Genomic DNA, 24,378 nt, shown 5'->3' on the forward strand with positions numbered 1-24,378 from the left:
ATATCAATAAGCGGATATAATTGAGCTTGTCCTCCATAATTGTTATTGCGCACTAACCCAACACAAGACATCATCAATGCTATATTGCGCACAAACCTAATAAATACATCAATACTTAACCCAAAATAGCCACTAAGGTCTGTGATACGCCTCTTCATACATCATTTGATAATAGGCTACATAGCCTGAGTTGTCCTGGGAGACGAGGATACACGTACGCATTTAATATGCATACAGGCCTAGTAAACGCATCATAGGCTACATATATGACCGGTCGGAAGCCGCATTCACGTGCTAGTCGGAACTAGGAAACTCGGAAATTTCCGACTTGCTAACTGGTTGAACTCGGTACTTGTATAACCACAAAGAGTTAGTTAGCAAATCGGACATTCCAACTTGCACATGAACAACATCAATAGTACCCATATTGAGTCGCAAGAGGGCAGGAGTGTGTATGAGAGTGAGTGCATTGTTACAACACTACATAGCCAGTAACAATTTAAATGTCTATATTATTTTTAAACTTTTGTGAGTGTAATGTTTACTGTTTTTTTTATTGTTTATTTCCCTTGTTTATTTCCCATTTGTTTCTTGTCTATTTCACTTGCTTTGGTAATGTAAACAAATGTTTCCCATGCCAATAAAGCCCATTGAATTGAATTGAGTGGGAGGGCTTTAACGTCTGACGGACTCTTTTCACTATCATTCAGCCCTCTCCACCACCAATGAGCACAATAAGTAGGCGGATTTGCAGGTACGCCCCGTCGGCTCGCATCGCCCCAGTGTATTTTTTTCCTCCCCTTCTCTTTTTTTAGTAACCAAAGCTGGATGTCTACAACGTCACATATTGTTTCCCTCTTCACTCCGGTCACTTAAGCGATATGGGTTATTTACTGTTAAACTGCTACAGACGCCGAATGCACAGCCGGCGCCTGGAGTGAAACAGTGCCTCAGAAATACGGACGATACAGTTTCTCTCCAGCCTTCGATAAATGAGATATAACAACAGGTTAAGGAAAGTGAGACTTGTTTTTTAAAGCACGATAGAATGGCGAGTCCTCCAAATACTGGCGGAGGACACTTGTTATCCAACGCGAACATTAGTAACAACAAGATTAAGAAATGTGGATACCTCAAGAAGCAGAAGCACGGACACAAGCGCTTCTTCGTTCTGAAGGAGCCGGACGAGGGCTTCCCTGCCCGGCTGGAGTACTACGAGAGCGAGAAGAAATGGAAAAACAAGTCAGCGGCAAAGAGGGTTATTCCACTTGACTGCTGTCTCAATATCAACAAGAGAGCTGACGCCAAACACAAACACCTTATCGCCCTCTATACCAAGGACGAGTATTTTGCCGTGGCGGCAGAGAATGAAAAGGAGCAGGAGAATTGGTACCGAGTCTTAACGGATTTAATGAGCGAGGGGAAAGTGTACTCCGACGGCTCTGCTTCCAATTCCGCGTCTTCGCTGGTGGGGTTTGATGAGGCGAACTACGGGATGATTACGCCGGTAACAGCCGCGTATAAGGAGGTATGGCAAGTGAACCTGAAATCCAAAGGGCTGGGGCAGAGCCGGAATCTGACCGGGGTGTACAGGCTGTGTTTATCCAGTCGGACTATCAGCTTCGTAAAGCTCAACTCGGATGTCGCTTCCGTCAGTTTACAGCTGATGAACATTCGGAGATGCGGGCACTCAGAGAGCTTTTTCTTCATCGAGGTCGGACGGTCAGCAGCCACGGGACCAGGCGAGCTGTGGATGCAGGCTGACGACTCAGTGGTGGCGCAAAACATCCACGAGACTATCCTGGAGGCGATGAAAGCCATGAAGGAGCTGTCAGAGTTTCGGCCGCGCAGCAAGAGCCAGTCGTCGGGCACTAACCCCATCTCCGTGCCCACCCGGCGGCACCTCAACAACCTTCCTCCGAGCCAGACCGGGCTCCAGCGGCGGTCGCGCACTGACAGCATGGCGACGACTTCCCCGGTTAGTAAATTTACCTCCTGCCGGATACGCACTGCCAGCGAGGGAGAAGGCACCATGGCGCGCCCAATGTCTGTCAATGGGAGTCCCCTCAGCCCCGTTATTCAACGGACCCTATTAGGGAGATCAAACACCATTACAGCCCGGCCCTGCCTGACATTTGAATCCTCCTCCCTCCAGCACAGTAAGTCCATGTCCATGCCTCTGTCTCACTCCCCACCCACAGCCACCCCCAGCCCTGTCAGCCTGTCCTCCTGCTCGGAGAGCAGTGCTCCTTGCCCCTCCAGCTGCAGTGCCTCTGTCTCCCCCAGTGATGGGGGCTTCATCTCCTGTGATGAGTATGGCTCCAGCCCTGCAGGCCTGCACCTCACCCTCCGCAGTAACACCCCAGAGTCCCTGAGGGAAGACACACCCCCCTCCCGGGACAGCAGCGACCTGCACGGCTACATGGTGATGGAGAGACAGAATTGTTACCGCCGGTTACCAGAGCTGGACAAGGCATACCGGAAACGCACATACTCCCTCACCACCCCGCGCCAGCACAGGGCACTGCCCCAGGTCTCCTCTGCCTCATTGGACGAATATACGCTCATGAGGGCCACCTACACCAGTGGTGGCCAATCGGGTCGCAGCTCTCACATGGCTTCCCCAAAAGTTACCTATCCCGAGGACTATGGCGATGTCCAGATAGGCTCCAACAGTCACCTAGGTGACAGTGGCTACATGCCCATGACTCCGGGCGTGGCCCCTCAGACAAGGGGGCTCAAAGGTAATGCTTACATGCCCATGAGCCACATGTGTGTGTCAGCCCCCAAGCAGATCATCAATCCCCGCTCTCACCCCTCTCCAGCTGGGATGGGTCCCCGTACAGATTCCCCTGGCAGCGTGTCTCTGGAGGACAGCGGCTACATGAGGATGTTCTGCGGGGCCAAAATGTCTGTGGACAGCTCAGATGAGAAACTCACCAATGGGGATTACCTCAACATGTCCCCTGTGGACCCTCTGGTGTCCTTCACCCCCCCAGACTACTTCCTCACAGACACTACCCCCCAGCCTCACCCTCACCACAGACAGCCTTACTCCATCAGTTCCCTGCCCCGCTCTCTCAAAGCTCAGCCCCAGAAGAACGGGGTCACAGACACAGACCAGTACGTGGTGATGAGTCTACAGAGGCAGAGGATAGAGGAGGAGTCCAACTACTGTCCCATCTCACCAGTCTCCATCAGTATGCCCCCCACCAACACCCTCTCCTCAGCCCCCTCGCCCCTCAGAGCCGGAAGGGTGACCCAGGAGGGGGGTCTGGTCCACAGGGGAAGGGTGAGTCGGCCTACCCGGCTGGCCCTGGACTCTCTGAGGACACTGCCCTGTATGAGTGAACACCCCCTCCCCTCTGAGCCCAGAAGTCCCGGGGAGTACATCAACATCGACTTTGGCAACGCCACACAATACCCGCCTGTCTCTGCCACGACTGAAAGCTCTGGTTCATCGCTGGGCTCGGTGGATGGGCCGATGAGGAGTTCCCCGCCACTCTCCGATTATGTCAACATGGACATCAGCTCATGCTCTTTTAAACATGGGGATTCCCCTTCTTCAACAGGGCGCATGGACCAGAGTCCTGTGCTCCTCATGTGTCCCAGCCAGCCTCACAGAGAGGAACAGAGGGAGAGAGAGGAGGAGAGGGAGAGAGAGGAGGAGAGGAAGAGAGAGGAGGACCATAGGGAGAGAGAGGAGGAGGAGAGAAAGGGAAAGGAGGAGAGAGTCGTAGTGGAATATCCTCTCCAAAAGCTTGTGAGCCCTGTGTGCCCAGTTGGCACTGTAAAAGACGACTACACTGAGATTACCTTCAGTCCTACCAACCCCTCTGCCTCTCTCCCTGCCACCCTGTGCCCCTCTGACACCACCACCCCCCTGCCTACCAGCCCCTCGTCCTGCATCCAGAGACTCACCCTAGGGGGAGAGGGTGTAGTGGTGGTCCCCCCTGTCCCTGTGGAGTCCTTCCTCCTGGGGGGTCCCTCCATCCCGCCCGTCAACCCAGACAGGGGGGCTAAGGTGATCCGGGCCGACCCCCAGGGGCGCAGGCGCCACAGCTCCGAGACCTTCTCCTCCACCACCACGGTAACGCCAGTGTCTCCGTCGTTCGCCCACGATGCCAACAAGCGACACAGCTCGGCGTCGGTGGAAAATGTGTCGCGGCTGGTCCGGAGCTCGGAGGGCTCAGACGAGGAGTATGGGAACAGCAACAGCCCCATGTGCCGGGAGACGTCGGCGGGCTACCAAAACGGACTCAACTACATTGCCTTAAACCTGATGGAAGGGAGCCAGGGGGGCTGCAGCAGTCTGGGGGGCTGTGAGGGACTGCTGAGGTTCAAGGCAGCGTGTGGATGCAAGGGGGGCATGAACGGTTTCAACGCCAGCCCCTATGCCACCATGGGCTTCAAGGAGACTGCAACAGCAGTGAAAGGTGAGCCACTGCCGATTCTGTGTGTGTGTGTGTTTTCACATGCTTATCATGAGCCCATACGTTCATTCAGACAGTCAGTGTGTGTCAGGGCATAGAAATAGAATGAATAGAAAGGATGCCTCCATTTAAGTCAATGATGGCATAATGGGTGGACTAGCCATTTTGAGTGTACCCATGACAGGAAGTAGAAGCAGGAAGCGTACACTTCAATGTGTGCTGTGATTTGTTGAGCCAACTCATCTGACAGTACAAAAAATACATTCCATTGCATGAGCCACATCCGTTAGCTTCATTTGAATTAACATTTTACATTACCATGGCAATCCAGCATCAGATAGAACATTCCAAAATACCATGGAAATTATTGCATCAAATTACCAGGCAGCCATTGCGAGTGTACCCATGAGTTTTCAAGTTAAATTGCCAGGGTTAGAGGTTCCATGCCCCTCTATTCATTATATTTCTATGTTGTTTTCACTGCGTCCTACTAAACCCAAAATTCTAATAATACCAGATAATTTAGACTGCCTTTGTGGCACTGACAGCGGCTGCCTGCTTGCATGCGATTGTGATGATGCAGCAGTGTGGCACGCAGACCCCAGTTTTCTTTCCCTCATGGTCTGAAACCAACCCACTGTAGCCTACTGTACATGACTGTATCGACTGGCAGTGAAAGTGAGTTCTGCTGCTCTGCTCCAGTGCTGCATGCTAGGAACTCCCAGTCACTTTACCCAAGTGGAAAAAGCAACTTGTTCTCTAAGTATTTCGTATTATTCTGAGATTCTCCATTAAGTGTGATATGTTAAGTTTCGTATTGGTTACATAAGACATACTTAAGGCATAAGTATAACGCAAACGTCTAGCAACCCAAAGGTTGCAAGTTTGAATAGCACCATGGACAACATTAGCATTTTTAGCTAGTTAGCAACGTTCAAACTACTTGCTACTTTTTAGATACTTTGCAACTACTTCCCCTTCTCCTAACCTTAACCCTTTACCCTAACTCCTAAACTTAACCCAAACCTTAACCCCTAGCCTAGCTAACGTTAGCCACCTAGCTAGAATTCGTAAAATAATCTAAGTTTAGCAAATTCTTAACATATAGTATGTTTGACAAATTCGTAACATATGGTATGTTTAGCAAATTCGTTAAATATAATATGAATTGTAATTTGTAACATATCATACGAAATGGGTGATGGACAACCAAAATGAAGACATACCATACGAAATGTAACATACCATACTAAGTGGCGTGTTTCGGATTTACATACAGAATAATACGAAATGCTCTGAGACCAGGTTGGAAAAAAAACAACGGAGGTGCGCAGTACATAGGCACTAGCTATGTAGGCTGTGGATTTGATAGGACTGTTGACGCATCCTATATTTAATGTCGGGTTGGTTTTTCACACGCCCTTAGTAATTAGTTTGAGAGATGGCATTATGGTTTTGAGCAACCTACTCATGAGAGACATCTTTAAAAAACATGTTTGCGGAAGCGACGCAGTCTTATATATTGAAACGCGGCAATGGCTATTACCCCACTTTTTTACGTGACAGTTTTATGTGCTGTATATTCATGGCAAATCAATCTTTACATTGGAACAAGGAAAAAACAAACATGTTTTTCAAACTGTTTAGTGTTTATTTTTGTTATTACAAGTCCGTTTTAAACAAATGTATTTGGTGCATACTGAATATAGCGTGACTACTAACTACACCATAGATATTATTTCCTTCTCTAAACATGATTTATCAAACATGGCGGAAGCAATGATAAGTGACCTGCCAAGTTGGAGCACCATAAGAAATGTAGGCTACTAGCCCTGGTATTCAGCGTATATAAACTGTGATATTTGGATTGGATTTGGAGTAGCCCGTCACACCCATTCAGTACATCATCAAGGCAAAGGCTGCGGGAAATACGCATGGTGTCGTGATGTAAATTATTGAAGTTGTTTGTATTCTGGATCAATGTGTGCGCTCGAGCCCCAGCCAGCGTTTCCTGTGACGCAGTTGTTCTTTTGGACCAGACTACGCTAGTGCAAATGTACGAAGGCTGCCTACTGAGACAGGAGAAAACATCCCAACGGGTTGGTTCACCTGATGCTAAAGATTTTTTGCTCAGCATGCCAGAACAATCCATAAGGAATATATGGGCCAGGGGTTTTCTTCTTTATATAACACAGTTATATGTGCTCTGAGAGTATTAGGATACGAGTCAGCCAATATAGTGGAAAGTTGGCTAAAACTGCTTCTGTTCAAAATGAACACAGAAAATAAATCGATTTAGGGAACAAGTTCGTTAACCTACCAAATCACACTTCAACCCCGTCCGTAAATATTGATTCGTCCCCTTACGGGATGGGAGGTTGGGGAAACCAAAACATTACCTTTCACCTCGTTCCGGGTTTATGTCTACTGTAGCATCAGTAGCCTGCTATACAACAGTAAATAACAGACTCCCCATATATTTGGTTGGCACATTGATGGTGAAATATTAATTACTTGTAGGCCTATAGGCAGTGGGTACACAATGTTGTTGTTGAGGCTGGCCACTGATTCAGGGATCTGCAATGCCCTGGTAAAGGGAGTGCTCTCTCTCTCCTTTCCTCATCCACTTTCACTCTTCCTCTGTCTCCCTCTCTGGCTGTAAACGGTAGGGCTGGGTTCAGTCAGTGCACTGGGTCCCCCAGAAAAACAAGTGAGTCAGTTGTTTATCACTTGTCAGGTATTGGGTTTCATGTTAGGAATGCAGTGTACAAAGGCTGCTGGGAGAGGTGAATGCTCACTTGTTTTTCTAACCTACTGGGGGGATTGGAGATCAGCAAGAAATCCGGAATCCTCCTACTAGGATTTCTGGAAAATGTTGCAACCCTAAGCATGTCTGCTGACTGAGTTGTTTTGTAGATATAGCTGTCATTTCCACAGTAGTGTTTGTTTTCCTACTATTCCACGAACTTGAGCAGAATGAAAGCATGGCCCGAGGCTACAGAAGGAGAGGAGATGGGGGAGGAGGAATGGAGACAGAGGAGTGACATGTATTAGTTTGTTTTTCAAAATCAGGACAAAACAGACCACAGTGGGAGGGAGGGGGGAAGAACAGAGGAGAGGGGAGGGGAGGGGGAACAGAGGAGGAGGGGGGGGAGAACAGAGGAGGAGGGGGGGGTGAACAGAGGAGGAGAGGGGAGAGAACAGAGGAGGAGGAGGAAGAGGAGGGGGGGAGAACAGAGGAGGAGGAGGAGGGGGGGAGAATAGAGGAGGAGTGTGGGGGGAGAATAGAGGAGGAGGAGGGGGAACGGAGGAGGAGGAGGGGGGGACAGAGGAGGAGGAGGGGGGGAACAGAGGAGGAGGAGGAGGGGGGGAACAGAGGAGGAGGAGGGGGGAGAACAGAGGAGGAGGAGGAGGAGGAGGGGGGGAGAACAGAGGAGGAGGGGGGGAACAGAGGAGGAGGAGGAGGAGGGGGGGAACAGAGGAGGAGGAGGAGGAGGAGGAGGAGGGGGGGAACAGAGGAGGAGGAGGGGGGGAACAGAGGAGGAGGAGGAGGAGGGGGGAGAACAGAGGACGGGGGGGAGAGCGAGAAGGAGCCGAGTTGATCCAGTACGAGGTGATCTGGTACGAGGTGGCCGTGGACGGCTTGCTTGGTTATTTATGGCATTCCTGAAAAACAAACGATCAGCCGGAGAGAAAGAAGAACGTGTTTACTGTGTGACAGCTGCTGTGTGTATCTATTTGTAGGTTGCTTTGGCCTTGTGTGTTTGGGAATGAGATATCTGTGTTTGAGATGTATTTGTTTATTGGTTAATTGACTCACTGAGCTGATGGCCCGTCCAAAGCTAGTGTTTTTGGCATTGTTGTTGTTTTGGTTTGGAGGTAGGCATGCACTCACTGAGAGGGGTGGGGGGGATCACTGAGTGGGTTGGGGGCTGTTTAAATTTCAAAGCATGCCCCCATATGGCCCACCCCTGCCCCTCTCCCCTCTGACCTTTGAACTGGCCCTGGGTGTGTGAGGTCTCTTGGTTTAGCAGTGAGGAAGGGAACGCAACAAGCAAACACCAGTTATTAGCAAACAGAAGAAGAAGAAACATGCACAGTATTCAGCTCTCCTATGGCCTCTAGTCTGTCTCTGTCTCTCTCTCTCTCAATTTCAATTTCAATTTAAGGGCTTTATTGGCATGGGAAACGTATGTTAACATTGCCAAAGCAAGTGAAGTAGATAGTAAACAAAAGTGAAATAAACAATAAATATTAACAGTAAATATTACACTCAGAAGTTCCAAAAGAATAAAGACATTTCAAATGTCATATTATGTGTGTATATATATATATATATATATATATATATATATATATATATATATATATATACAATGTTGTAACAATGTGCAAATAGTTAAAGTACAAATGGGAAAATAAATAAACATAAATATGGGTTGTATTTACAATGGTGTTTGTTCTTCACTGGTTGCCCTTTTCTTGTGGCAACAGGTCACAAATATTGCTGCTGTGATGGCACACTGTGGATTTTCACCCAGTAGATAAGGGAGTTTATCAAAATTGGGTTTGTTTTCAAATTCTTTGTGGATCTGTGTAATCTGACGGAAAAATGTGTATCTAATATGGTCATACATTTGGCAGGAGGTTAGGAAGTGCAGCTCAGTTTCCACCTCATTTTGTGGGCAGTTTTCACATAGCCTGTCTTCTCTTGAGAGCCAGGTCTGCCTATGGCGGCCTTTCTCAATAGCAAGGCTATGCTCACTGAGTCTGTACATAGTCAAAGCTTTCCTTAAGAGTGGGTCAGTCACAGTGGTCAGGTATTCTGCCACTGTGTACTCTCTGTTTAGAGCCAAATAGCATTCTAGTTTGCTCTGTTTTTTTGTTAATTCTTTCCAATGTGTCAAGTAATTCTCTTTCTTTTTTCTCATGATTTGGTTGGGTCTAATTGTGTTGTTGTTGTTCTCCTGGGGGTCTGTTTGTGTTTGTGAACAGAGCCCCAGGACCAGCTTACTTAGGGGACTCTTCTCCGAGTTAATATCTCTGTAGGTGATGGCTTTGTTATCGAAGGTTTGGGAATCGCTTCCTTTTAAGTGGTTATAGAATTTAACGGCTCTTTTCTGGATTTTGATTATTAGCGGGTATCGGCCTAATTCTGCTCTGCATGCATTATTTGGTGTTATTCGTTGTACACAGAGGATATTTTTGCAGAATTCTGCATGCAGAGTCTCAATTTGGTGTTTGTCCCATTTTGTGAATTCTTGGTTGGTGAGCGGACCCCAGACCTCACAACCATAAAGGGCAATGGGTTCTATAACTGATTCAAGTATTTTTAGCCAGATCCTAAATGGTATGTCAAATTTTATGTTCCTTTTGAAGGCATAGAAGGCCCTTCTTGCCTTGTCTCTCAGATTGTTCACAGCTTTGTGGAAGTTACCTGTGGTGCTGATGTTTAGGCCGAGGTATGTATAGTTTTTTGTGTGCTCTAGGGCAACGGTGTCTAGATGGAATTTGTATTTGTGGTCCTGGCAACTGGACCTTTTTTGGACACCATTATTTTTGTCTTACTGAGATTTTCTGTCAGGGCCCAGGTCTGACAGAATCTGTGCAGAAGATCTAGGTGCTGCTGTAGGCCCTCCTTGGTTGGTGACAGAAGCACCAGATCATCAGCAAACAGTAGACATTTGACTTCAGATTCTAGTAGGGTGAGGCCGGGTGCTGCAGACTGTTCTAGTGCCCTCGCCAATTCATTGATATATATATGTTGAAGAGGGTGGGGCTTAAACTGCATCCCTGTCTCACCCCACGGCCCTGTGGAAAGAAATGTGTGTGTTTTTTTGCCAATTTTAACCGCACACTTGTTGTTTGTGTATATGGATTTTATAATGTTGTATGTTTTTCCCCCAACCCCACTTTCCATCAATTTGTATAGCAGACCCTCATGCCAAATTGAGTCAAAAGCTTTTTTGAAATCAACAAAGCATGAGAAGACTTTGCCTTTGTTTTGGTTTGTTTGTTTGTAAATTAGGGTGTGCATGGTGAATATGTGGTCTGTCATACGGTAATTTGGTAAAAAGACAATTTGACTTTTGCTCAGTACATTGTTTTCACTGAGGAAATGAACTAGTCTGTTGTTAATGATAATGCAGAGGATTTTCCCAAGGTTGCTGTTGACGTATATCCCACGGTAGTTATTGGGGTCAAATTTGTCTCCACTTTTGTGGATTGGGGTGATCAGTCCTTTGTTCCAAATATTGGGGAAGATGCCAGAGCTAAGGATGATGTTAAAGAGTTTAAGTATAGCCAATTGTAATTTGTGGTCTGTATATTTTATCATTTCATTGAGGATACATCAACGCCACAGGCCTTTTTGGGTTGGAGGGTTTGTATTTTGTCCTGTAGTTCATTCAATGTAATTGGAGAATCCAGTGGGTTCTGGTAGTCTTTAATAGTTGATTCTAAGATTTGCATTTGATCATATAGATTTTTTTGCTGTTTGTTCTTTGTTATAGGGCCAAAAAGATTGGAGAAGTGGTTTACCCATACATCTCCATTTTGGATAGATATCTCTTTGTGTTGTTGTTTGTTTAGTGTTTTCCAATTTTCCCAGAAGTGGTTAGAGTCTATGGATTCTTCAATTACATTGAGCTGATTTCTGATATGCTGTTCCTTCTTTTTCCGAAGAGTTTTTCTGTATTGTTTTAGTGATTCACCATAGTGAAGGCATAGGCTCAGGTTTTCTGGGTCTCTATGTTTTTGGTTGGATAGGTTTCTCAATTTCTTTCTTAGGTTTTTGCATTCTTCATCAAACCATTTTTCACTGTTGTTACTTTTCTTCAGTTTTCTGTTAGAGATTTTTAGATTTCATAGAGAAGCTGAGAGGTCAAATGTACTGTTTATGTTTTCTACTGCCAAGTTTACACCTTCACTATTACAGTGGAACGTTTTGTCCAGGAAGTTGTCTAAAAGGGATTTAATTTGTTGTTGCCTAATTGTTTTTTGGTAGGTTTCGACACTACTTTCCTTCCATCTATAGCATTTCTTAATATTATTCAGTTCCTTTGGCTTTGATGCCTCATGATTGAGTATTGCTCTGTTCAAGTAGACTGTGATTTTGCTGTGGTCTGATAGGGGTGTCAGTGGGCTGACTGTGAATGCTCTGAGAGACTCTGGGTTGAGGTCAGTGATAAAATAGTCTACAGTACTACTGCCAATAGATGAGCTATAGGTGTACCTACCATAGGAGTCCCCTCAAAGCCTACCATTGACTATGTACATACCCAGTGTGCGACAGAGCTGCAGGAGTTGTGACCCGTTTTTGTTGGTTATGTTGTCATAGTTGTGCCTAGGGGGGCATATGGGGGAGGGAATGCTGTCACCTCCAGGTAGGTGTTTGTCCCCATGTGTGCTGAGGGTGTCAGGTTCTTGTCCAGTTCTGGCATTTAGGTCGCCACAGACTAGTACATGTCCCTGGGTCTGGAAATGATTGATTTCCCCCTACAGGATGGAGAAGCTGTCTTCATTAAATTATGGGGATTCTAGTGGAGGGATATACAGTGAGGGAAAAAAGTATTTGATCTCCTGCTGATTTTGTAAGTTTGCCCACTGACAAAGACATGATCAGTCTATAATTGTAATGTTAGGTTTATTTGAACAGTGAGAGACAGAATAACAACAACAAAATCCAGAAAAACGCATGTCAAAAATGTTATGAATTGATTTGCATTTTAATGAGGGAAATAAGTATTTGACCCCTCTGCAAAACATGACTTGGTACTTGGTGGCAAAACCCTGGTTGGCAATCACAGAGGTCAGATGTTTCTTGTAGTTGGCCACCAGGTTTGCACACATCTCAGGAGGGATTTTGTCCCACTCCTCTTTGTAGATCTTCTCCAAGTCATTAAGGTTTCGAGGCTGACGTTTGGCAACTCGAACCTTCAGCTCCCTCCACAGATTTTCTATGGTATTAAGGTCTGGAGACTAGCTAGGCCACTCCAGGACCTTAATGTGCTTCTTCTTGAGCCTCTCCTTTGTTGCCTTGGCCATGTGTTTTAGGTCATTGTCATGCTGGAATACCCATACACGACCCATTTTCAATGCCCTGGCTGAGGGAAGGAGGTTCTCACCCAAGATTTGACGGTACATGGCCCCGTCCATCGTCCCTTTGATGCGGTGAAGTTGTGCTGTCCCCTTAGCAGAAAAACACCCCCAAAGCATAATGTTTCCACCTCCATGTTTGATGGTGGGGATGGTGTTCTTGGGATCATAGGCAGCATTCCTCCTCCTCCAAACACGGCGAGTTGAGTTGATGCCAAAGAGCTCGATTTTGGTCTCATCTGACCACAACACTTTCACCCAGTTCTCCTCTGAATCATTCAGATGTTCATTGGCAAACTTCAGACGGGCATGTATATGTGCTTCTTGAGCAGGGGGACCTTGCGGGCGCTGCAGGATTTCAGTCCTTCACGGCGTAGTGTGTTACCAATTGTTTTCTTGGTGACTATGGTCCCAGCTTCCTTGAGATCATTGACAAGATCCTCCCGTGTAGTTCTGGGCTGATTCCTCACCGTTCTCATGATAATTGCAACTCCACGAGGTGAGATCTTGCATGGAGCCCCAGGCCGAGGGAGATTGACAGTTATTTTGTGTTTCTTCCATTTGCGAATAATCGCACCAACTGTTGTCACCTTCTGACCAAGCTGCTTGGCGATGGTCTTGTAGTCCATTCCAGCCTTGTGTAGGTCTACAATCTTGTCCCTGACATCCTTGGAGAGCTCTTTGGTCTTGGCCATGGTGGAGAGTTTGGAATCTGATTGATTGATTGCTTCTGTGGACAGGTGTCTTTTATACAGGTAACAAGCTGAGATTAGGAGCACTCCCTTTAAGAGTTACCTGTATAAAAGACACCTGGGAGCCAGAAATCTTTCTGATTGAGAGGGGGTCAAATACTTATTCCCCTCATTAAAATGCAAAATCAATTTATAACATTTTTGACATGCGTTTTTCTAGATTTTGTTGTTGTTATTCTGTCTCTCACTGTTCAAATAAACCTACCATTAAAATTATAGACTGATCATTTCTTTGTCAGTGGGCAAACATACAAAATCAGCAGGGGATCAAATACTTTTTTCCCTCACTGTAGGTAGCACACAGGATTACATTTTTCTCTGTTGAGATAATTTCCTTTTGAATTTCTAGCCAAATGTAAAATGTTCCTGTTTTGATTAATTTAATAGAGTGAGTTAGGTTTGCTCTATACCAAATTAGCATACCTCCTGAGTCCCTTCCCTGTTTCACACCTGGTAGTTTGGTGGATGGGACTACCAGCTCTCTGTAACCTAGAGGGCAACCAGTGGGTCCGTCTCCTCTATACCATGTTTCTTGTAGGATGACAATGTCTGTATTTCCGATTTCTTTGGTGAAGTCCAAGTTCCTGCTCTTTAGGCCAAAGGCAGATGACCTCAGGCTTTGGATATTCCAGGATGAAATAGTGAAGGCTTTGTGTTCCATAAAGTGTCTAATGTTGTTGGTCGTGTGGTTTGGCCTCAGGCCAGTAATTGTGAGCAGAGCCTGCTGAGCATCTCTTACATGCCATTGGCTTTGGCTAGTATAAGAGTGGGGGTTGGGCTTGTTTGCCTGCTCACGGCCTGGGCGTACAGTGGGGAAAAAAAGTATTTAGTCAGCCACCAATTGTGCAAGTTCTCCCACTTAAAAAGATGAGAGAGGCCTGTAATTTTCATCATAGGTACACGTCAACTATGACAGACAAATTTAGGAAAAAAAATCCAGAAAATCACATTGTAGGATTTTTTATGAATTTATTTGCAAATTATGGTGGAAAATAAGTATTTGGTCACCTACAAACAAGCAAGATTTCTGGCTCTCACAGACCTGTAACTTCTTCTTTAAGAGGCTTCTCTGTCCTCCACTCGTTACCTGTATTAATGGCACCTGTTTGAACTTGTTATCAGCATAAAAGACACCTGTCCACAACCTCAAACTGTCACACTCCAAACTCCACTATGGCCAAGACCAAAGAGCTGTCAAAGGACACCAGAAACAAAATTGTAGACCTGCACCAGGCTGGGAAGACTGAATCTGCAATAGGTAAGCAGCTTGGTTTGAAGAAATCAACTGTGGGAGCAATTATTAGGAAATGGAAGACATACAAGACCACTGATAATCTCCCTCGATCTGGGGCTCCACGCAAGATCTCACCCCGTGGGGTCAAAATGATCACAAGAACGGTGAGCAAAAATCCCAGAACCACACGGGGGGACCTAGTGAATGACCTGCAGAGAGCTGGGACCAAAGTAACAAAGCCTACCATCAGTAACACACTACGCCACCAGGGACTCAAATCCTGCTTAAGCCAGTACATGTCCAGGCCCATCTGAAGTTTGCTAGAGTGCATTTGGATGATCCAGAAGAGGATTGGGAGAATGTCATATGGTCAGATGAAACCAAAATAGAACTTTTTGGTAAAAACTCAACTCGTCGTGTTTGGAGGACAAAGAATGCTGAGTTGCATCCAAAGAACACCATACCTACTGTGAAGCATGGGGGTGGAAACATCATGCTTTGGGGCTGTTTTTCTGCAAAGGGACCAGGACGACTGATCCGTCTAAAGGAAAGAATGAATGAGGCCATGTATCGTGAGATTTTGAGTGAAAACCTCCTTCCATCAGCAAGGGCATTGAAGATGAAACGTGGCTGGGTCTTTCAGCATGACAATGATCCCAAACACACCGCCCGGGCAACGAAGGAGTGGCTTCGTAAGAAGCATTTCAAGGTCCTGGAGTGGCCTAGCCAGTCTCCAGATCTCAACCCCATAGAAAATCTTTGGAGGGAGTTGAAAGTCTGTGTTGCCCAGCGACAGCCCCAAAACATCACTGCTCTAGAGGAGATCTGAGGAATGGGCCAAAATACCAGCAACAGTGTGTGAAAACCTTGTGAAGACTTACAGAAAACGTTTGACCTGTGTCATTGCCAACAAAGGGTATATAACTAAGTATTGAGAAACTTTTGTTATTGACCAAATACTTATTTTCCACCATAATTTGCAAATCAATTCATTAAAAATCCTACAATGTGATTTTCTCGATTTTTTTTCTCATTTTGTCTGTCATAGTTGACGTGTACCTATGATGAAAATTACAGGCCTCTCTCATCTTTTTAAGTGGGAGAACTTGCACAATTGGTGGCTGACTAAATACTTTTTATCCCCACTGTATGTGTGACTTTCATGTTGAGGCCCTCTTTGCGGGAGTGGGGGGCATGGGGTGGGTAGGAGGGGCATAGGTCTGATCTGAGGGGGCCTAAATGGGGTGTGGGCATGGTTGACTTGGGGGGTGTTAATTGGTGGGGGGGGGGGGGGTGTAGATGTGGCTGATGGTGCTGTGGTCTGGATGTAGGTCCTCTCGGCGGGGGTCCTCTATGTGTAGGTCTGGGAGAAGGTGGGCACTGCTGCCTTGTGTAGGTGGACCTGGTCGTAAAGGCTGTTCACGTCCAGGGTGGAGTGGTGGGCCAGGTAGACATTTGGTTTTGATGCACAGTCACGGGAAATACTTGCGTTTACCTGCTGTATGGTAGCAGGGTGGAAGTATTTTCGTGGTAGCAGGGTTGAGATAACCACTTGTGCGTTGGGGAAAGTAGAATAAGCTTTTTCTATCACTCCCTTGAGTGCTGTGGCCACCCTTTCCTGCTGTGTTCTCAGGTCGTTTGTGCCTGTGTGAATTATTATGTGGCTGGGTGATCCTAGTTGGCCCTCAGACAGAAGGTCTAGGGCGCGCTGAGGGTTTGGACACTGTGTGTTTGGGATTTATTTTTATTTTCTTGTATGTATTTCCCGTTAGAGTCCATAAGGAGTACTATCTGTGGCTTGTGTATGTCCTCAGTGAGTGTGGGGGGGTCGTCATGAGGGCTATCAGGGTGGCTGACAGGGGGGGTGCTCAGAGGGGTTGGGATCCCCTGGGCTTGGGGTTCTTCATTTGTTTGTCTGGCTGCGGTGTCGAGACTTTGGCCAGGATCTGAGGTGGGCTGTTCTGCTGGCTTCTCTGCGGGGGTGGCCAGCTCACTAATGGGTTGTTCTCTGTCACCCGTCATCATTCTCACCCTCTCCTCCAGCACTCTGATCCTCTCCTCTAGTGCTCTGTTCTCCTCCTGCTCCTGCTCTTTCACCTGTTGATGTTGTCTCACCAAAGTCCAGAGTGCAGATATGTCTCTCTCTACATCCAGCTCTCCAGGTCTAGTTAAGGGGGTGTTGTTGTGCTGGACTGTTGTCTGGGTCTGTGCTGACTGGAGTGTGTTCCCCTGCTGTTCCAGCTCCACCTGCCTTACCCCCAGCTGGGTGAATTTGTCCTTCATTTCAATGAGGGAGTAGTACTCTGTGCTGGGAAGTTGACATTCCGCTTGGGGTTATTCTGTGGGGTTATTTAATGAAGAGGTCTGGTCTGACCCGCTCTGGTCTGACCCGCTCTCAAGGAGAGCTTCTCCTGCTGAGCTATTTCTTTGATTAGATGAAAGTCCTTTACTTTAACGATGACCGCTTCTCCATCCTAGAGGGGGAGATCAACCATTTCCAGGCCCAGGGACATGTACTAGTCTGTGGCGACTTAAATGCCAGAACTGGACAAGAACCTGACTCTCTCTCTCTCTCTCTCTCTCTCTCTCTCTCTCTCTCTCTCTCTCTCTCTCTCTCTCTCTCTGTGTTTTTCTCTGAAGCTCTTTCTTATCATTCCTCTCTCCTCTTTCTTCACGTCTTCCTCTTTTTTAGGAGAGCTCTCTCTCTCTCTTTTGGGCTGTCAGGTGTTTGATAGAGACACTCATTCTATCCATGTTTTTATTTGGGAGCTCTGACCTCTTCCCCCCTTTTGTTTCCCTCTCTACCTCAGTGTGTGTGTGTATGTTAGCAGATGGTGGGGGCCGGGGTCTTGCACCTGCCCCTCCCAGCAGTGCTCACTGGTTATCTGGCCCTTCAGAGGCAATGACTGAGCACCATCTGCGAGAGAGAGAGAGAGAGACCAACTATCACTCTAACCCCCTACCCTCACTCTATCTCTCTCTTTTCTCTCGCTCTCTTTCACTCACTCACTTTTTCCTCTTTCTCTCTCTCTCTCTCTTGCTCTCTCTGTCCCTCCCTCTCTCTCTTTCTCTCTCTCTCCTCTTTCTTTATTTCTATCACTCTCTTTCTTTTTCTAGCATTAGTTTATGTTTACTGTAAGTCATGTGATTGAGTGTCCCAGTCAGTTGGTCTATGCCCTCCTCCCAGAGAGCCCTCTGTCTATAGCTCCTAGTTCCAGCTGAGGGCCTCTGGTTGGCTTTAAGAACAGGCCATGGAGGTTTGTTTAACAACTAATTAAACAATTTGTAAATTAGATAGCTAAATAGCCCCATTACAGGAATTCCTTGAATTGCCTCCTGTTTTATGGACTTTTTAACTGAATTAGTTAACTAAATGAACTTCACTGAGGTGGTGTGATTTGAGAGGATAGCATAGCAGTGCTGAAAAAAGGCTGATTGACTTGTCAGCTGCTGTGTGTGGTTAATTATAGATACATCCTATAATAATACCTAGACATAGTGGCGTATTTCGAATAACTTTTGTCCTCACCTGTCCTCACTCCCTGCCCTCTCTCTGTCTTTCACCCCTCTCTCACCTGTCCTCACTCCCTGCCCTCTCTCTGTCTTTCACCCCTCTCTCACCTGTCCTCACTCCCTGCCCTCTCTCTGTCTTTCACCCCTCTCTCACCTCACCTCCCTCCCTGGCCTCTCTCTGTCTTTCACCCCTCTCTCACCTGTCCTCACTCCCTGCCCTCTCTCTGTCTTTCACCCCTCTCTCACCTCACCTCCCTCCCTGGCCTCTCTCTGTCTTTCACCCCTCTCTCACCTCACCTCCCTCCCTGGCCTCTCTCTGTCTTTCACCCCTCTCTCACCTGTCCTCACTCCCTGCCCTCTCTCTGTCTTTCACCCCTCTCTCACCTCACCTCCCTCCCTGGCCTCTCTCTGTCTTTCACCCCTCTCTCACCTCACCTCCCTCCCTGGCCTCTCTCTGTCTTTCACCCCTCTCTCACCTGTCCTCACTCCCTGCCCTCTCTCTGTCTTTCACCCCTCTCTCACCTGTCCTCACTCCCTGCCCTCTCTCTGTCTTTCACCCCTCTCTCACCTGTCCTCACTCCCTGCCCTCTCTCTGTCTTTCACCCCTCTCTCACCTCACCTCCCTCCCTGGCCTCTCTCTGTCTTTCACCCCTCTCTCACCTGTCCTCACTCCCTGCCCTCTCTCTGTCTTTCACCCCTCTCTCACCTCACCTCCCTCCCTGGCCTCTCTCTGTCTTTCACCCCTCTCTCACCTGTCCTCACTCCCTGGCCTCTCTCTGTCTTTCACCCCTCTCTCACCTGTCCTCACTCCCTGGCCTCTCTCTGTCTTTCACCCCTCTCTCACCTGTCCTCACTCCCTGCCCTCTCTCTGTCTTTCACCCCTCTCTCACCTCACCTCCCTCCCTGGCCTCTCTCTGTCTTTCACCCCTCTCTCACCTGTCCTCACTCCCTGCCCTCTCTCTGTCTTTCACCCCCTCTCACCTGTCCTCACTCCCTGCCCTCTCTCTGTCTTTCACCCCTCTCTCACCTGTCCTCACTCCCTGCCCTCTCTCTGTCTTTCACCCCTCTCTCACCTGTCCTCACTCCCTGCCCTCTCTCTGTCTTTCACCCCTCTCTCACCTGTCCTCACTCCCTGCCCTCTCTCTGTCTTTCACCCCTCTCTCACCTGTCCTCACTCCCTGCCCTCTCTCTGTCTTTCACCCCTCTCTCACCTGTCCTCACTCCCTGCCCTCTCTCTGTCTTTCACCACTCTCTCACCTGTCCTCACTCCCTGCCCTCTCTCTGTCTTTCACCCCTCTCTCACCTGTCCTCACTCCCTGCCCTCTCTCTGTCTTTCACCCCTCTCTCACCTGTCCTCACTCCCTGCCCTCTCTCTGTCTTTCACCCCTCTCTCACCTCACCTCCCTCCCTCCTCTTCTCTGTCTGATACAGAAACTAGGGCGGGATGTTCCATGGATAGATAAAAACTCTGTTAACGTTCCCTCCATTTAGCTGGGAGTTCAGGAGTATTACATTCTATTCAGTATTAGACATTGTTGAGTATTTTGTTTTGTTTTGAGTTAGATTTAGTGGAAGGGAGAACACACACACACACACACAGGTTTCCCAAACACTGAGGTGAGTTGCAGTTAGGATCACTTAAGCCTCATTGAGCTCATGTTCTCCTGACTTCTCGGGAACAGGCTTCACTACCTCATCCAAATACTAAAGTTACATCATAACACAGCTTTCATAACTCCTCTCCTCGCCTCAGAACAATGTGTATGTCTGTGTGCCAGTCAGTCAGCTGTAGGTGTGTGAGTAGTCCTCTGAGACATGGTTAGATTAGTGTGTTATGTTACGTTATGTTGGCCATTTGTGATGAGGTTTAATCTGTGTCCCGAAACGTGTGTGAGTGAATATGAAATATGACTTACAATCAGAGGAATTGCCTGTAATAGTAGTGATCGTTATTGTCCAACCTCGTTTAGTCCCCCTGCTGTCTGCTTATTGGGCCGTAGCCAAGCCATTGATACGAGGTCGCCTCACCCATTCCTTCTCATCTCGCTCCATTTTTCTTTGGTTCACTCTCTCTCCCTCCCTCTTCCTCTCTCAAATTCAAATTGAAATGTTCACATGTGGTTTATTAACACAACCCTGTGCCCCAACAAAAAATAATGTTGATAGTCTGAGCTATGCTAGGAGAACTACAGACCTGTTGTCTGAGCTATGCTACTGCTACAACTTTATACTTTGTGCTTTAAACTACGGTAGCATGTCTTCTCTTTTGTATATGCCTGTGGAGTGTGAGTGTGATGTAGAGTGTTCCTGGCCTGAGAGCAGCAGGTCTATGTATAGCCAGTGAGAAATAAATACATAATGTGGAGAGCAGTGTGGAAGGGGGGAGGGGCACCTTCCAGGGAGAGGTAGAGGGGTGTGTGTGGCGTGGCTGCAAGGGGGATGGGTAGGGGGTAACGGGTTTGTTTATCCCTCCCTTTACCCCCTCACTCTCTCCCTCTGATCAGCGTGTGTAAGATTAGCTGTATTAGGGGAGGTAGTCTCTCTCAGCTGACACACTGAGCAGGGCTTGTTCAGTCTCCACTGATAAAAGGGGATTGTGATGGCTGGGCAGGAGTGTGTGATTGGTAACCAGGGGTGTGTGTTTAGAAAACTGGGCTGTGTGTGTGAGATGATTAAGCTCTGATTCTCGGCAACTCTCCCTCATCCCCACTCCCTCACACCCCTGTGTCTGCAACCAACTGGTCTGGACCGGCCCTGCTGGGCCACACACACACACACACACACACACACACACACACACACACACACACACACACGACTGTCCCATGTCCTCACCACATTCCCATGTCAGGTTGACTGTGTTACTCTGGTTGTCCAACCCTCTCCCTGAATGGAGTGACTGGACCCTGGGTGTAATTGGCCCTGTGAAATTCAAACTACTTCTGTGAACTCTGCCGTCACACACACCACTCTGAGTGGTCAATTGTGTGTGTGAACACAGAAGTCAGAAGGTATTTTATCAGGTGTGGTTTTATGGTGAGGTTGGTCAGCCATGAGGTGTGGTTTTATGGTGAGGTTGGTCAGCCATGAGGTGTGGTTTTATGGTGAGGTTGGTCAGCCACGAGGTGTGGTTTTATGGTGAGGTTGGTCAGCCACGAGGTGTGGTTTTATGGTGAGGTTGGTCAGCCACGAGGTGTGGTTTTATGGTGAGGTTGGTCAGCCACGAGGTGTGGTTTTATGGTGAGGTTGGTCAGCCACGAGGTGTGGTTTTATGGTGAGGTTGGTCAGCCACGAGGTGTGGTTTTATGGTGAGGTTGGTCAGCCACGAGGTGTGGTTTTATGGTAAGGTTGGTCAGCCACGAGGTGTGGTTTTATGGTGAGGTTGGTCAGCCATGAGGTGTGGTTTTATGGTGAGGTTGGTCAGCCATGAGGTGTGGTTTTATGGTGAGGTTGGTCAGCCACGAGGTGTGGTTTTATGGTGAGGTTGGTCAGCCACGAGGTGTGGTTTTATGGTGAGGTTGGTCAGCCATTAGGTGTGGTTTTATGGTGAGGTTGGTCAGCCATGAGGTATGGTTCCCATTACCAGCCTAGGTCCTGGTTCCTGGTTGTCTGTCTCAGACAGAGCACGGCACAGGGTGACACTGTGTCTGTGGAAGTGGGTAGCCCCTCTAATATGATTAGCAAGATAATAGAGACTCTAATCAGCCTCCTGTGAGTGATTGTGAGTAGCGCAGGGTGAATCACTAGGGGTTTCACCTAGTAGGTGGGTATAGAGGATCAGTAGTCTGGGAAAGTACCAGTATTATAGTGTTTTGGTCTGACATTTTGTTTCAAGTTCTGGTGTTATGTCATTTATGTGTCTGTTTGTGTGTTTCTTTTCTAACACTGAGGGTTCTGAATCAGGGGTTTGTTTAAGAGTGGCGATCACGTCCAGCTCTGTGAAAACACCTCTTGTTCTCTGCTGGAAAAAGACAGTGGTGTAAAGTACTTAAGTAAAATTTTAAAGTACTACTGAAGTCGTTTTTTGGGGTATCTGTTTATATTTTTGACAACTTTTACTTCACTACATTCCTAAAGAAAAGAATGTACTTTTTACTCCATACATTTTCCCTGACATTCAAAAGTACTCGTTACATTTTGAATGCTTAGCAGGACAGGAAAATTGTCAAATTCATGCACATATCAAGAGAACATCCCTACTCATCCCTACTGCCTCTGATTTGGCGGACTCACTAAACACAAATGCTTCATTTGTAAATGATGTGTTGTAGCGTGCCCCTGACTATCTGTGAAAAAGAAAACAAAAGAAAATGGTGCCATCTGGTTTGCTTAATATAAGGAATTTGAAATGATTTATACTTTTACATTTGATACTTAAGTATATTTTTGAAATTACATTTATTTTTTATACTTAAATATATTTAAAATCAAATACTTTTAGACTTTTACAAGTAATATTTTACTGGGTGACTTTCACTTTTACTTGAGTCATTTTCTGTTAAGGTATCTTTACTTTGACTCAAGTATGACAATTGGGTACTTTTCCACCACTGGAAAAAGAGAGAGAGAGGGAGAAGAGGTAGTGAGTGAGCGGGAGAGGGAGAAAGGGAGACATAGAGGGGAAGTGCAGTGTGCTGTTAGCTGAGACTTCCACTGCCATGCCAGCACTGCATGCAAATCACACTGCACAAACAAGTACACAGGAGCAAGGGTCACATCACTGTTCCTCTGAGAGAGAGAGAGAGACTCTACTCACAGTGTTTACACAAGGCCGGAAAAACACACACTGTGTGTGTAAACTTACTGTACGTGTGTGTGTGTTTGTTTGTCAGTGTGTGTGTTTTTGTGTGTGTTTGTTTGCCTAGGCTGTTTATTTCAGTGTTTTTCAGTGTTTTCTGTTCCTCTTGGAGTGCTGTATGCTTAGGTGTGTTTTATTTTCTGTGCTGCTGCGTATGCTTCTATATGTTTTTCAATGTGTGTGTGTGTGGGTCAGTGTTTGTCGTCATTGGAGACTGTACTCCATCAGCTGCATAGTGCTAAACGTCGCTGTGTTTTTCCCCTGCCACTTCATTGTCTCCCAGCTGACGAGTACACACACACATACACTCACACACACACACACACACACACTCACGCACACACACACAATTTTCAATGGAAGAGATAATGAGAGCATAGTGGGAATGCATTTTTATTTGTGATTTGCTTGTAAATAATATGGCAGCCTAATTAATCAAACCCCTACCCTCTCCGTTTCTCTTTCTCTCCATTCAGACTGAACTCTGATGGGACCACCCCCCTCCTGTACCCCCTGTTCCCCTCTCTCTCTGTCTCTCCTGGCTGTGAACGAGGGAAAACTCCGCAGCCTAGTGACGAGGTCACCACGCCGACAGCTGGACCATGTGCTGCAGTAGACGACCTTTAACCTTCACCATCCCCTCCCCTAGGGGTCAACAGGACCGCCGCCGTCACGGCAACGTGGACACTTGACCCAGCCCCCCCCAAGTCTCCTGTCCTCACTCCCCCCTCTCGGCACCCAAACATTGAGGGGCTGTCGCTGCTGCTATCTAGACAACTAAAAATGATGTTCTATGTACATTCAAAGTTACTTCTGCAAAATTATATCATTATTATCATTATTATCACTTTTATTATTATTATTATTATTCCACTGGTTTTCTTTTGGCTTTGGCAGACAGGGCCAGTTAACCTCACGTTGAACTAAACCTCAAGATATGCGAAACACACGTTATACATACATACACATCACATATTTATTTATTTATATATGTGCACTTAGTGGTGTATATATGTGTGTGTGTGTGTGTGTGTGTGTGTGTGTGTGTGTGTGTGTGTGTGTGTGTGTGTGTGTGTGTGTGTGTGTGTGTGTGTGTGTGTGTGTGTGTGTGTGTGTGTGTGTGTGTGTGTGTGTGTGGATGTGTACACTGAATTTGTACTGAAGAGAGGTGGCATTTACGAATATATTCAACAACGTAGTGAGTTAGCAGTTGCTTAAAACCCCTACCTCAGAGCAAACCAGGTTAGTACTTATTTACACACCAGAAATATATATGGAGATATATTTATTTATTTTCAGAGGTGAATGTTTTTATGAACACCAATCCAAAGCCTTACTACTCTCCTGTCTGCCATTTCTGACGGACATTTAGTTTGGACCTATAAACACGCAGAAAATCAAAGACTTAAATCCTTTGCCATGGAGACAGAATGTTTGTCTGAACAGCCGGAGAGGAAGAAATGTCTGTCTGACCTCTTTCCCTCTGCTATCAAAGATTCTTGAGATTGTTACAGTTCGTTCACATATAGCTACTATATATTAATATGCCAT

The 24,378-nt window shown here is 46.8% G+C and overlaps 1 protein-coding gene across 1 annotated transcript; it reads left to right on the forward strand.

Moving 5' to 3' along the window:
* Positions 1–797: 797 nt before the first annotated feature.
* On the forward strand, positions 798–23,851 carry LOC121536490 (insulin receptor substrate 2). The gene is made up of 2 exons (XM_041843805.2): positions 798–4,436; positions 23,304–23,851. The coding sequence occupies exons 1-2, from the start codon at positions 1,049–1,051 to the stop codon at positions 23,306–23,308; spliced, it is 3,393 nt and encodes a 1,130-aa protein (XP_041699739.1). The 5' UTR covers positions 798–1,048; the 3' UTR covers positions 23,309–23,851.
* Positions 23,852–24,378: the final 527 nt, after the last annotated feature.

Source organism: Coregonus clupeaformis, chromosome 23, assembly GCF_020615455.1.
Source record: "Coregonus clupeaformis isolate EN_2021a chromosome 23, ASM2061545v1, whole genome shotgun sequence".
Taxonomy (NCBI): Eukaryota; Metazoa; Chordata; class Actinopteri; order Salmoniformes; family Salmonidae; genus Coregonus; species Coregonus clupeaformis.